The 14209-nt window shown below is 38.2% G+C and overlaps 1 protein-coding gene across 2 annotated transcripts in view; it reads left to right on the forward strand.

The window, feature by feature from the left end:
* ESRP1 (epithelial splicing regulatory protein 1) overlaps window positions 1-8397 on the forward strand; it is a 51116-nt gene extending 42719 nt beyond the window's left edge. For both annotated transcript variants that reach the window (XM_067536690.1, XM_067536691.1), the window contains exons 14-15: window positions 6279-6387; window positions 7746-8397. In XM_067536690.1, the coding sequence (XP_067392791.1) occupies window positions 6279-6369 (91 nt within the window). In that variant the 3' untranslated portion in view covers window positions 6370-6387; window positions 7746-8397. The remainder of the gene's footprint in view (window positions 1-6278; window positions 6388-7745) is intronic.
* The last annotated feature ends 5812 nt before the right edge of the window (window positions 8398-14209 follow it).

Raw genomic sequence — 14209 nt, forward strand, 5'->3', positions numbered from 1 at the left:
CCATCGGCACACAACAATTCCATGTATTGATCAGCCTCAAAAGCAAGTCCAAATATGCCTAAACTCTATTTTTAATTGACAGTTATACACTAGTCTCAGGAAACGAAATATGCAGCACTATTCCAAAGAACATCAGCTGTAAGTACTTTACCCCCAAATTCTGTTTTTTAAAATAAATCAGCTAATTATTTTTCGATTTGACCATATCTGTTAGGGCAATAGCTAAGTATCTTCTAATATTTAGGAAAATTCTTAATTTAACAAAAATATATGTGGCTTGGTTATAGTAGTTGCAATTAAAACAATAAAATACAAAGATACACAAGTATTTGTTTTGTTTGAGCAGCGTGAGACTTACTCCCTTGGTTTTTGTAAATGATGTGATAAGGAAGTACTTTTTTTATCATTGAGTAACCTTAACCGTATTTTTAATTAAGTTTTCTGGCACTGAAAATAATCCAGCAAATGTGAAGTAAGTGCAAGGGGAAGGAGTGGGTCTCCTCTGTGCTAAATTGTATATTTAAATGCATGTACATGGAAAAGCAATAAGAAGTCAGTGGCTAATGACCAAAGATTGGCACATAAATATAATAAGTGAGCATTTATGGAAATCAGGAAAGCCTCTTTGCCCTAGTACCAAAAGGTTCAACAGTTTGTGCTGACAAGGTCAAGAGTTTTTCAGAATGGTTGATTCCATCATTTACACAGTGGTCTACTTTTAAATGAAACAAAAACAAAACAAACCTTCTGTATACTACACCCACCCTCCAAGTTTTCTTGTGCTTCTCTCAAGCTTGGGACACACAGGTTCAACTGTCGTTGTTTCAATGTACTAGTGCTATAGCTTTTAATAATAAAAAAGCTTGTCAATGTAAGGAAAAAGTAGGATGATGTGGGTGTGAGAGAGAGTCTAATCAAGTGCTAGGAGGGAGAATAAGCTATCTTGGGTCTAATTAACTTGCCAGGTGACATTTTATATATTGGACAGCTTGGCTTGACAGCAAGTCAACAGGCTCTAGTTCTGTCCTTTCTCTTCAAAAGCCTGGGAGTAATAGGATTAAGGGGATGGCTTTTTGGCTGGTTTAATCCTGAATGGATGGTGAATTTATTTGTAACTTCTTCAGTTTACTAGTGCCTAGAACAAAATGTAAAGGAAAACATTTTTATAAGACCTGGGGGCTCTACCACGTATACATTTAAATTCTATTTCTAAAAGGGACTCTCTCTCTCCCCCTCCTCCCCTCGCTTTTCTCTCTGGCATCCACGCAGCTGTAATACCGCATTAAATATATTTTAAACAGTGGCTCTAATCTTCCAACACCAAAGATCTTGTTAAAACACTCATCTTAATCAGACCTACATTTTAAACACTTTTCACACAGTGAGATGAGCTTCTTGCCTTGTAAATCCCTGTGCCACTGACCCCAATAGGAGCAGGTTTACCTAGTTGTTTATAACAAATTATGCTTCCTGAGTGTAAAACAAATTCCTGTCAAAGTCAGATGATGCTTGTAAACTTGAGTCTTTTTTTCAGACTAGTATAACACAAGCATTTAAGGACTGTGGTTAATTATTTATGAACATGTTTAATACACGGCCTGAGACAGCATGATGTCTCCCTCTAGTGACTGGCATCAGAGAGGATAAAGCTTGCTTGTTACTGAGAGTAAATGGAATTTTCCTTTAAATCTAATAGTAAGGCCCATCATCAGCAGAGGTAGAAGTCATGGATTTGTTAATCTTCTACTGTCACAATAGGTGTCTGCAGCTGAAAAGGTCAAGTTTGCTCTTGATACTCATAGTGCAGGAAACTGGAATTCATCATAGAATTTCCTGTTAAAGCGTAGCATGTAAAAGAGTATGGTAGCCATGATGCTTCCAATAAATTTGTTCACCCTTTTGAGGGAGGAGGGGCTATAGTAGTTAAATGCTTCTGAAGACTATCAACATCTTAAATTAATATCTTGCAGACCATAATCTCATTTTATGCTGGCATAGCAGTCAGCCATGATGAGGCTGTGATCTCGCTTTGACATTAGCCCAGCATTAATGGAAGTACATTTGTTCTTTATCAATAGCTAATAGTGGAGGAAGGATGGCCTTGATCTTAAGCAGAGACCCAAGGTTTGCCACTGACTTCCTGTGGGACTTGTTGGGTTTTTTTTGGGGGGAGACGGGTTGGTGGAAATCAATCTTTGCCAGTTTTGTTCATCTCTAAAATGCAGTTAATACAGGACTAACTTGGAGGTGCAACATCTGTAACACTCACTGAGATCCTTGAAAAGTGCTATAAGTGCAAAGTATTTTGATGCCCTTTTGATAAATATAAAAACCAACCTCAACTTCTCAATATTCAGTGGAGAAAAATAGCTTGTGAGGAAGACAATAGCTGCTGTCTATTTAAATTACATCATTCAGCATGAAGTGATGGTTTGTTTTGATTTTTAAAATAGATGATGCATCTGTCACCTTGTGTGCTGTGGTTCCGCAACAGTCTGAAACTTCCACAGCATCTTGCAGAATAACACTAAATGTTACCTACCAGTGATAACATACAGGCATTTGTGATTGATATTGGTCATGGTGTTCATGCAGTTAAACTTATTACGAGTTTCTACCAATTTTGTACTCCATGGGTTCCTGCAAGTTCGACACAAATTTCAATTTGAGGATGGCTTTTCTTTCTTCTCTTCTACAGAAATACCATTCAGGTATTGTTAGTGGAGAGGCGTTAAGTGAAGATTCCATGTTCCAATGTGTGTTCTCCAGTCTCTCTCTTTTTCGGATACATATTAAGAGAAAACTCTTCTTTTAGAGAATGAGATTTTTTTTCCAATCACAGTTGGATGTACTTTCAAGAAGCACCCAGCAGTGCCCACTCTTGCCTAAATATTCCCCAATGGCAGACTACTAGAGTTCAAAAAATTATTCAAATCAGACCATTCCCACACTACAGGCAGCGAAGTACTTCTGGCTCCATTCCTGTCACTTTTTTTGTTTTCCTACTGTTATCTTATACACAGGATGGTAGCTATGTATTGATTAATAATGGGAAATGCAATGTCTATTAGATATGCCATGACACTTCATTAACTAGAAAATGTTTGTTAGCAAATTTAGATGGTGCATCAGTTCCTACTGACTTCTCAATGTTTCAAAAGGGCAGCTGGTCTGATCTCAAAATATGGGTTGGTAAGCAAGAGTCAAAAAACACAGAAAGAGGGGCAGTTGCTGTAGAGAATAATTTTGTGTAGGAGTCTGTGTTTAACTGGCAGATCTGGAAGTCTGGATAAAACCATCTATTTGAGAGTACAATTTATTGGCAAGAGCTTGATTCCAAAAGCATCAATAGCTCTTGCTCTAGAACTAAATAGATTTCAAAATCCATTTGTTACATTATTTCTGGTCTATATTGAGGGCAGATCACTTCAAGAAATGGTGGTCTAGTATGGCTTGTCATGTGTTGCAGAGGAGAAGCCTAAAATTAAAGGGGCCAACTCTGAAAGAGTTAAATAGCCTGCTTGCAAAGTTGGAGTAATTGTAAAAGGCTTCACAGGGCCATCTGAATCACTGTTCCTAGCAGGCTGTACCTTTTCCTATTTATCAGGTTAATGATCCTTCATTCTTCTGAAATGTTGAAATATTAAATTTCTGAAATGTTCTTGTTTGGATGGAAAAATATATAGTTCTATCCCCTTCTGGTCATTTAAAGATCTTAGGGAAAGTTTTGTAAGAGTGTAGGGTGTTAATGGTTAGCTGGAACACTTGTGTTAACTTGGGTAATTTCATTATGCCTATATAAAATCACTTTGTGGTCTAAACTGGAAGTGGTGTACTACTTTGTACCAGTTGATATAGTTTTATATGCTTAAAACTGTTAGTGTGTTTTCCTACCATTGAACTGCATTTCAGTAATGAGTGCTTATAGACAATGCATTTTAAGTTTGTATTGCAAGCCAAACATCTGCGCACATTGCCGTTGGTACTGTGATATGACAAGAGTCTGTCCTTGTGTCAGCCCAAAGGCTAGTTCAAAACCCTTTAGTCCTCTGAAAACTAGACTTGTAGGTCTTGGAACCATCCTAGGGAGATGACCCTTCAAAATTCATGGAAGCTTGGTAACCCTAAACAGTGTATGTGGCTTGAGCTTTGAGACTCGTTGAAGATGGAATGCGTTACGTTACATGTTGGTTAATAATTGCGCTGGGCTGGATGATAGAGTTCTGTCCTGTTTAGTTACACTGTAAGCCCTTGAGGGGAGGGCCTTTCTTATCGTATGCCTTTTTTTATAGTGCCTAGCACAGTGGGGCCCTTAGCATTTAAAGGCTTTAAGTGAGATACCATAATACAAGTAACTAGTAGTGGTACTGGAAATCTGTGTCCAGCTCCTGCCCCAAGTCTTACTTCCGAAGTCAGTGTTTTTCAACCTGTGGTTCGCGGATCTCTGGGAGTCTGCAGACTGTCTAAGCTTTCCAAAGGATCTGCACCACCATTTGAAATGTTTTAGGGGTTTGCAAACGAAAAAAGGTTGAAAACGCTTGGCCTAGGCCAACAAGGACCTGGGAGTGCTGTGAAGGCAGTGGAGTGCTGTTCATGGAGAAATCTTGAACTTGGCTCATCTATGACCCTTCTTTGACCCTTCCAACTGACTAGGCTGACTGGGCTTATGAAGATGTGTCCAGCCCTCCTTAGCAGGAAAGATAGTGGGCTCATATAGCCTCAAAGTGTGTGGTCCTAAACTGAAATATTGACCACCTTTATATAGCTCTTTTCCTGGCTTACTAGAACCAAGTCATTCAGATACCTTCTCAATCGAACTGTACAATCAATAACTTTATCACTGGACATCAGAAGTCTGGACATGAACTACCTGTGAAGATAGAAGTACTAAGACAGAAACACTGTGCTGAAGAGCAACCAGCTTAATGTACTCACTTTCCAGGCATGAAGCTCTATGATATGAATAGTTTCTTTGCATAATGCACATTTATGTCTTGGTTATGGGGTTAACCAACTTCTTACTGTTCATTTTCCAGTTCACATATATGTTTAATACTCTGATTAATTTCTAATCTAGTACCAGCTTGCTTGGTGAAACTCTGACAATCCCTTTCCCATAAAGTGTGACCCTGAACATCCATAAAGTGATATAGAATGTATCTTATTTTCTGTTTTAATAATGGTTTGAGTGCCATCCCTGCTGAATAATTCACTTTTAGTGCCACATAGAGACAATCAGATGTCCTAAAGAAAGAAGAGATTCAAGCAGGTAAAAACACTCAGAAGGAATGGGGGGAAGAAGGGTAACAATGAGGGAAGTACATGCTCCTATAGACAAACTTGTGTGCATAACTTGTAGGCTTTGAGTCATGATTTTTTTCAGTGTATAAACAAATGATTGATAATCCCTGATAGCATCTTTACTGTAGGCATCTTGGTAGAAGTGGATCTTGAGGAAAGATTTTTGATGGAGGTCCTGGTAGGTTTTATGAACTAGTTTCAGGAGGTCATCTTTTGCAAAAGAGGTATGGGGGGGAGAGGGGGAAAATGTGAAGGTACTTATGAACCTAGGAAGTGGACAAACTGATGCTGAACAGGTGTTGCTGGCAGAGCAAATGGGTAAGGTTGACTTAATGAGACACAAGCAGATAAGTAAGGAGGGAAGTTATTGTGGATTTTTTGTCTTGGAATTTGCGTATGACTTTCACTGGAGGAGCGACAAGAAGGTGCTCATCTTAGTTTTGCTCAGTATAAAGATTTGTTGATGCATATTACAATAAATTGTGGCAAAGTGTGTAAGGCTCCACCTAGTGGCTGACTTCTCAACTTTCAAAAAATGTTGAAAACGTGATTCAGCAATGTACACTTATCTGCTAACCTGGTGGTGACTAATCCCTTGTTACATTTGTATTGTATTTGTTTATAGGTAAATGTTTTCCCTAGAGAGTCTGTCTTGGTCTTCTGAAGATGTTCTCTTGAGATTGCCTCGAATAAAAGGCTTGGACAGATCTCAACTGATCCCACCTTGTTTGACAACATTCTGTTAACCCAAAAGACTAGTGATCAGATAAGGCTGATTTTGCAGCATCACTGCTGTTGCTGAATTGTTTATTGCACTCTGATGCCATGGGGATAGGAGCATTACAAATACTTAGATTTGTAAATCTTGGGTCTGAAACCTGTCCTGAGCTTTAACCCAAATGACAGCTGCCTTTTCCTGTTTTTGTTGATCACCTGTGCCCTATTTCTGATCATGTACATCTTAACTTACATTCTAGCATGCAGCAGAGGATGGACTTGTACACCCAAATGGCACGGCCAGGACAGTGCTCAAAGAATGGATTTGCATTTAAAGGTCCCAGCAGTTAGACTTCTTTAGAAGAGAAGGTAAGGATAAAGGACACTAGGATATTACTTGGGTTGTCTGATTACTGTTCCAGTTGACTGCCTTTAACTCCTCATTTATATAAGCACCTTGCCAGCTGTCAATACGCTCTCCTTAGAAAATTGCACTCTGTTTCTATAATCTTCACAGACCATGTAGTGTCACTTACTGGCTTAAAATTGGTTCCCTGAAAGCAATTGCCTACCCTAAGGCATTTTCTCACACAACTGGCATTTGCTGTGTAAGTAATCTATGTCCCAGTTCTTCTAAAACTGAGAGTACATACCAGTGGTGCTGGAGTAATTAATTTTAGGAAGAAAGTGAGGGTTGAAGACTTAAGAAAAAGAATCTCTTTAGAGTAAAGAATCTTAATCTCAAAGTTGCATCTTGGTGTAAAATATGAATTTGGCAATGCTGGGAAGTAGCAGAAAATGGTATTCTGATTGACTTTACCTCTGGGTTGCACCTGAATTTAATTTCCAACATCTGTATTCAGGTAATTCTAAGGCCAAAGTAAGCCCCTGGGCTTGTACACTTGGCAGCTCACAAAAACAAGGAAGTGGAAGAGTTAATGGATCAGACCAATTCAGAGTCTTTCAAGTCTGGCTTGTTTCATGCTCTAAAATAGGAACAGTTCACTGCATGAAGTCAGTTGAAGGGAAGCATTTGTGCAGAAAAGTGCAAGTTAAACTAAAAAGCAGTGATTTCAAGGTAGAGCATGCATGCTTTGGCATGTGCACTAGTTCTAGGTTGGACTTAAACATTCTCTCAGATGCCAGGAGGGATTTGGTTTTAAAACTATAGGTATATTCAAGGGAAAAATGATTATGTTCCATCACTCAACAAATGCAGTTTTTGATCGTCCCTTTCCGTTTGCATAAAGGAAGTATGTCCCATGGGCATAATTAACTTCTGCATGTAAATCTTCGTTTGCTGTAACATTGGTGCTACAGCATTGGTGAAACTTTTAGTGAATCAAGCACAAAATCCACCACAGCAATTTTAAACAAGATGAAACATTTCGTCTAGTTAAGTTTTACCCATATTGGTTCATTATTTAGTTGGGTTGCTAAAGCCCAATATAATGGTCTGATAACCTAAGGATCATGTTTTGTTGAATAAAACTAGGATTAATATTTTAGTGAAATGTCCCACCTTTTCTAGTAAAAAAAACTGTATTGTTTGTATGTAAACTAGTACATTTGCATGATATGGAGGTTTCCAAAAAATTCAGTTTTCACTGTTCATTACTGTAGTTGTTCATGTTATTGATAGACGTCAGGTTGAAGAAACAATGAATAAGAGCAGAGCAAAACCCATGTTCATAATAACATTCAAATTCATTGTGTACTTCATACAGATTCCTCCTCGCTTTTTGATGTTTGTGAACAACTACAGCCAGACAAATGGAGTTCGTTTGATTACATTCCTAGTTCTTCTATTGGTCAAGCCAGCTGTTCACAAGAAAAACCACTGAACCTTGGAAATCATCATATTGACCTGTATCTAATTTTTAAAAAGTGAAATACACAATCTCCACAAAGACATACATACACAAAGTGTTACTAGAGCCACGGAGCCCTTCACTGAAAGCACAAGTGCAGAGATCACGAGACCTGATTTTTTTGGTCTATACAGAAAGTATTAAAACTGCTCTTCACACAAATACAATGATAGTTTAGATTAAACTTTGTAGGTTCAGGACATTATGTTAATATACAAGAGTATGTTTGAAACATCCAATAAACCCAAGCTTTTTATCTAATTTGCACACAGTTTAAAGCTTTTAAATATATATGTATATTAGGAACTTCAATTGTGCATTCAATATTTTTATAAAACATTGTTTCTTGTCCTGTACATATTTGATTGTTCTGTGCAAAAAAACCTCTATGCTTTGACAGATTCTAACGTGGATTACTTTACACAGTGCAGAAATGGTCATGAATGTAAAATGGATTACCTGAAAATTAATGTAACTTTGTAAAATATATAAAGTGTGAAATGTTAAATGCTTTGTCTCTAACTCTTGTACATTGCTTATGTATAGTGTATATTTAAGTGAGTTTTACATAGAGTATAATGGGAAACTTGTCAAATCAGACTGTGACAGAAGTTTAAAAATGAATCCAGTTAGTGTCAACTGACAGAAGCTAAGTGCATCAGTCCCACTTTTGAGCTCCTCACCTCTTACCAGCTTTTTTCATAGTGTTAAATAGCTTTCTGTCCAAGAGAAGTTCTCATGATCATGTTCCATTGCAAGATTCAACTTCAGAGGAGTACTAAAACCATTTTGAGAGGCTTGGCTGGCTTGAACTGGCAGTGGAAGATAGAAACTCTCTCCTCTAGGTTACCTGTTCTTATCTAGTTCATGTAGGTAGTAACTGAAAGGTATTATGACCTGATGACTGATAGGTGAACGTGTTCATGCTCTGTCCTATTTTTTTTGAATGAACACGTGTCCATTGGCCAGAAACCACCAACACAATTGGCAGTCCTTGCAGAGAGGTCAAGGTTTGAATACACAAACTGACCTATTCTCAGGGTATATTTGCACTGCGGAGGTGTCAGGGATCGATGCAGTGGCATCGATTGAGTGGGTCTGTGTAGACCTGCTCAGCTGATTGGAGAACGCTCTCTGGTAAACTCAATTAGTCCACTTCTCCAAAAGGAGTAAGGCTGTATTGAAGGGAGGGTGTCTCTTGTTGACGCAGTGCTGTGAAGACACTGTAGTACCTCAACGTAAGTGTGTCAACAGGAGATACACAAGCTACATTATGCTAACGTAGCTTGTGTATCTCCCATTGACTGCCGCCGCCAGTGTAGACCAGACCTTAATCTCACTTAAATGGTTAATATCCTCCTAGAACAGACTTGTGGTCTATTAGCAGGACTGTATAGCAAGCCTGCACTCTCCGTCGGTCTGTACTGTACCTTCTTCAGCTTCTGGTTCTATCAGATTAACATCTTCCATGAGTATTAAACTATTTTTTTAAAAAGCAAGGATAAAAATTCCAGTTTTGAATTTGACTAAAAGTGAAAAATAGTTTGGATAATGAGGTTTTTGTTGGAAGAGAGGGGTCAGTTGTCACAAGGCGTAGACGGCACAGCTGTCTTACCCTGTTCAAAATATCATCAAAGTCCTGGATTACAAACTGATGTGTACAGTAGTAGCCATCTCAAATCTTAATTTTTACGGGGATCACTTAACATAGAATTTCTTCTATCTTACAAAAATCATTGCCAGACAAGATAAGACAGTTAGCAAATTGATCTGTCCCATTAGAAAAATGTGTTTGGCTACAATTCTAGAACTTGATGTTGAAATATGTTTGTCCTCCTGGAATCTTATTTGTTCAACTTCTGTTGGAAAATAGACGTGTACAAAATTTAAGAGTTATTTGGGTGTGGGGGGGAGTAGGGAAAATGGGAACCTAAAAATACTCTTATTTGATTGAGACAATATGTTTTGGGTAAAGGGAATATTGGGTAAGGAAGAGTCGATTCAAGACCTATAAGAATCAAAATCTACCTTGTAATATTTTCCCCAGCATTTATGCTAATGGAGTCAGTGTTTTTGTTTTTTAAATGTTAAAAAGAAAATCAAATTATCTAACTTCAAAGACTTCAAATACAATGTGAGTAAAGTAATCAGGATTTCTTGCTGTAACTGGTCATATTACTTAACGCAAAGTAGAAATTGAAAATACAGTTCTATATGAAGATGGCTGTCTTCAGTCTTAGAACACAATGAAAAATGTTACTAATACAGTTAAAACTCATTCTTTCACTTACTAAAGCAACACTCAGTACTGCTATACTTAAATGTTATACCACTTTCTTCCTAGATCCCTGTTTTCACAGATTTATAAATAAGATGACCTGAATCTTGGTTTAAGTGAACTGTAAGTATTTGCTTCTGTTTTTAAACAGATACTATACTGTGCAGGAATTTGGGGAGGGGGAGGAATTATTCACCTTCTAGACATTCCAAGAGTTCAGAAATGAGCTCCATACTTTCCTTTCCCAGAAACCAGTCTTCAACTGAAATTGCACAAGCCATTACAACCAAGGTTTAGTTCTAGTTTAATTTAGATCTGCCTGAGTGAACCAATACTATATTGCTGTCATAATGGTAGTGCGTTTAAAAAATCAAACCTACTAGAAATGACTGGCTGTTATAACTAGAAACATTTGCGTTATGTTCTGCTCACTTTTTCCAAGGCAAATTGGAGGCCCAGTTCTGCTCTCCTTGATGATAATGGCAAAACTCCCAGTGACCTATGTGCAGGATCTGGCCCTAATCATTCATGTTAACAGGCAATCTTGAGACCCAGTCATGACATAGGTGGAAGTACCATTGAAGAACCAACTCTTATAATATTAAGATTGTGGGTGGAATCTGAAAATGTGAATCTGTGGCTTGTAGACTAACTGCTCTGAAGGTAATATTTAGAATTGATCATCTGGACAGACACTATAGAAGGAATGCCATGTTAAGTGCTAATAATTCCTTGAAGATTATATAGAGCCTTTCACTCTTTCAAAACTATATTTGTAGTAAAATCTGCATTTAATCTGGCAAATTAATTAGATTTAAAAGCTAAATTAAATATATAGCCTAAATATGCCATACACTAGTTTTAAACATTCTTTTAAAAAATGGTGATAAACACTTTAAAGATGGTGATAAAAATATTTTGAGAATTCAGGCTGATACCTCATTTCACATTTGTTTTCTGGTGTGGGTGGGGATGGATGGGAGGACACAGACTGATATGAGCTAAGGACTTCAACTTCTTAATTTCCTAAGTGTGGTTGACTTGTATCTCAAACTAATCTTTTATTCTATTTTGTACTTCATATAGATTGTCTCTGCAAAATCTGAATGTTAAGATCTTGATTTAGATTTTTTTGGAAACCTTGCCTGTGCTCACCCTTGTTTAATGTCATAACCGGTATAGCACAAAGTTTGCTATGAATCTTTACATCATCATAAGTTGCACTATCTTATGTTTTATCTTTTTTTTTTTTTTTTTTTTTTTAAAGTTCTTCGTAAACTGAAGATTTAGGGTAAGATTTTCAAAAGTGCCTAAGAGTTTTTGAAAATTCTATCTTAAATCTTAATTTTGCTCTCTCTGACTCGCAGTGTTTGCAAATGTACAGTCTTCGGTCATAGTACTGCAAGAAAAGTGGCTTGGCAAGGAGCAGTCACACGATATCTTGCTGCAGCAAAGCAATTAAACTGTTGTAGCCAAATGTACATTTCCCCCCCTCCCGCCAGCTATCTGCAATACTGCAGGCAATTGTCTCTTTGTGGATCTCGAATTTAATATTTTCATGTAAATGTGGCTTACCACTCAAGGTTATGTTCTTATTAGAGGCTTGTTTTTTCACTGTGAAATATGTTGGGAATTTTACAGTTTGCACACCTAAAATGTCATTGCCTTGTACATGTACAAAAATAACAGCAATGCTAAAGGCCTAATCCTGTGAACACTTGCTTACAGGCTTAATTTTAAGTATGTGAATACTCCCATTGAAATTAATGGGACTACTCACCTGTTTAAAGTTAAGCAACTGTGTTCATATGTTCAAGATGAGGGCCCATATTAATACTCAAACCTTCAAGATCAAAAATGCAGCTGCTCCTATTGTGACAGTTTGAAATGCAGTAAAGTATTGTAGTTGTCTAACGAGACTTCATTTGCCATTTTGTTTCCATTTCATTTTCTGAATGATAGTGGTATTATCTTAAAACATCTTCTGGAAAGCAAATTGTAACTAAAAAGGTGTAGTGTGTGTGTGTGTGTGTGTGTGTGTGTGTGTGTGTGTGTGTGAGAGAACCATACTGTCTCACTGGCTTACATTTTCTCAGTGGTAACTTGTTAAAATGCAGAGCCGCTGTCAGTGATAGAGGGAGGAAACATTAATACGCTACATTAGGTGTGTTCCCGATATCTGATTTATTTGACAATAAGTGTGACTCTCTGCTACATAAGTGCAATATGTGACAGTTTATAAAATATAGTTTGTGGCCTAACTCCAAAGATGGTGTGGGGCTGGGGGGGGGGGGGGGGAAAGATCTGAAAATAATTGAGTTACTTCACTCTTGTGTACTTGAAAGTGAGCATTTGGCATGTGGAGCTATGCCAGTTTCTAGTAGATGTTATTTTGTGTTTAATCATTAACCATATGAATGGGGAGCCAAACAATTTCTCATCCCTGCACCCTCCCTTGCAACTTGTCCAAAATTATCCTTTTAAATACAGGAGGTTAGACTAGCTACTTGGACAACAAATGTATTCTGGAGAATAGATCAGAATAAATAACTGAGAAGAGCTCATTTTTAAATTACTGTTTTAACATGGCTTGAAAAGCTAATGGGAAGGCAGCATGGTACTAGTAAGGAAAGAATGAAATCTGTTTTATTGTGTAGAATTGATGACATATTTGATAATAAAAATGTTCTTTCCTGACTCTTGACTATCTTCATTTAAATGGTTTGCAGTTTTCTGATTTAATACATGCCATGTTGTGGAGAGATTTTTCAGTAATGTAGAACTGCAGTCAAATGTTAGTGCAAAAGACCAGTTGTAGAATGGAATTGGAGTACTGCTACACGTGTGGGAGAGACAAGGTAGGTGAGGTGATACCTTTTATTGGACCAACTTTGGTTGGTGAGAGAGACAAGCGTCTGAGTTTATATAGATCTGAAAAAGCTTGGTGTAAGCTTGAAAGCTTGTCTCCATCACCAACAGAAGTTGGTCCAATGAAAGGTATCACCTCACCCATCTACAGCACTGGAGATGTGGTAATAAGATACAAGAGGAGCAAAGACACAGCAATGTGGCGTTTAACTGTTTACCAGCTTGGGTGAAAGCCTATAAGGGAGCTTAGCATTATATTCAAGCTGCTACGTTCAGTTAAAAGTCAAGTGGCTGTCTTCACTCATGTTCTAATATGGTTTAGCTAACCCAACTTCAGAGCACACCTTTGCAGTGAAGTCATACCCTAGAACTAGGATTTTAGTAGAGGTTATTTTAGCACAGGTTAAAATACACCTTTTTCCAAAATGAAGACCAGGCTGAGGAGTTCACAATCTATGCAGGCCAATAGGGGAGAGACAAACTATTCCCATTTGTCAAATGGGAACTAGGGCGATAAAAACTAACAGGCAATCTGTGGCAAACCCAGCAAATGATCGTTTCCTAACTACCAGTCAACACAAGTCCTTATTTTCTTAATCTCTACATCCACTTTTCCAGCTTGGGCAGAGGCTTAGTACCAGCACCAGGCAAAGGGTACAGATGCATGGCCCAAGCCCATAGGCAGGGACTAGGTGTTCTGTTCTATGCCTTACCTAGGTAGGCATAATTGTCTTCTCCCTACCTTCTTCAGGTAGGAGGGGCACATGCTGATGACTCTCTTCTAAGACTTCAACTTGCTTGCATGGGCAGGAGAGCCCTGAGCCAATGAGCGAGTAGCATCAGTCAGGAAACTACACCCTCCACTAAACACACAGTGGTCTCTAGAAAGAGGGAGGCAAGAGAGTAGAATTGGTGCAGTGGCATACTGGGCCTGTGATTAAGGTAAGTAGCAGCTGCATCACTCGCAAGAGACAGGTGACCTTTCAGGGACTTGAGCTGAGCATCACATCCAGTTGAAGTCTGCCAGTTCTATGATTGGAATGCTAGAGTTTCTAGCAGCCAGCTGCTCCTCTAGTGACCTATATTGTACGTGCCACCTAGGAAAGTGGCCCCAGCGTGTGTACTGCCTGCAGAGATAACTTGGGTGACTGTCCCAGGGTTAGCCTAGTATTAG

Source organism: Emydura macquarii, unplaced genomic scaffold (genome assembly GCF_026122565.2).
Source record: "Emydura macquarii macquarii isolate MOO-44397 ecotype Brisbane River unplaced genomic scaffold, CSIRO-AGI_Emac_v2 contig_383, whole genome shotgun sequence".
NCBI lineage: Eukaryota > Metazoa > Chordata > Testudines > Chelidae > Emydura > Emydura macquarii.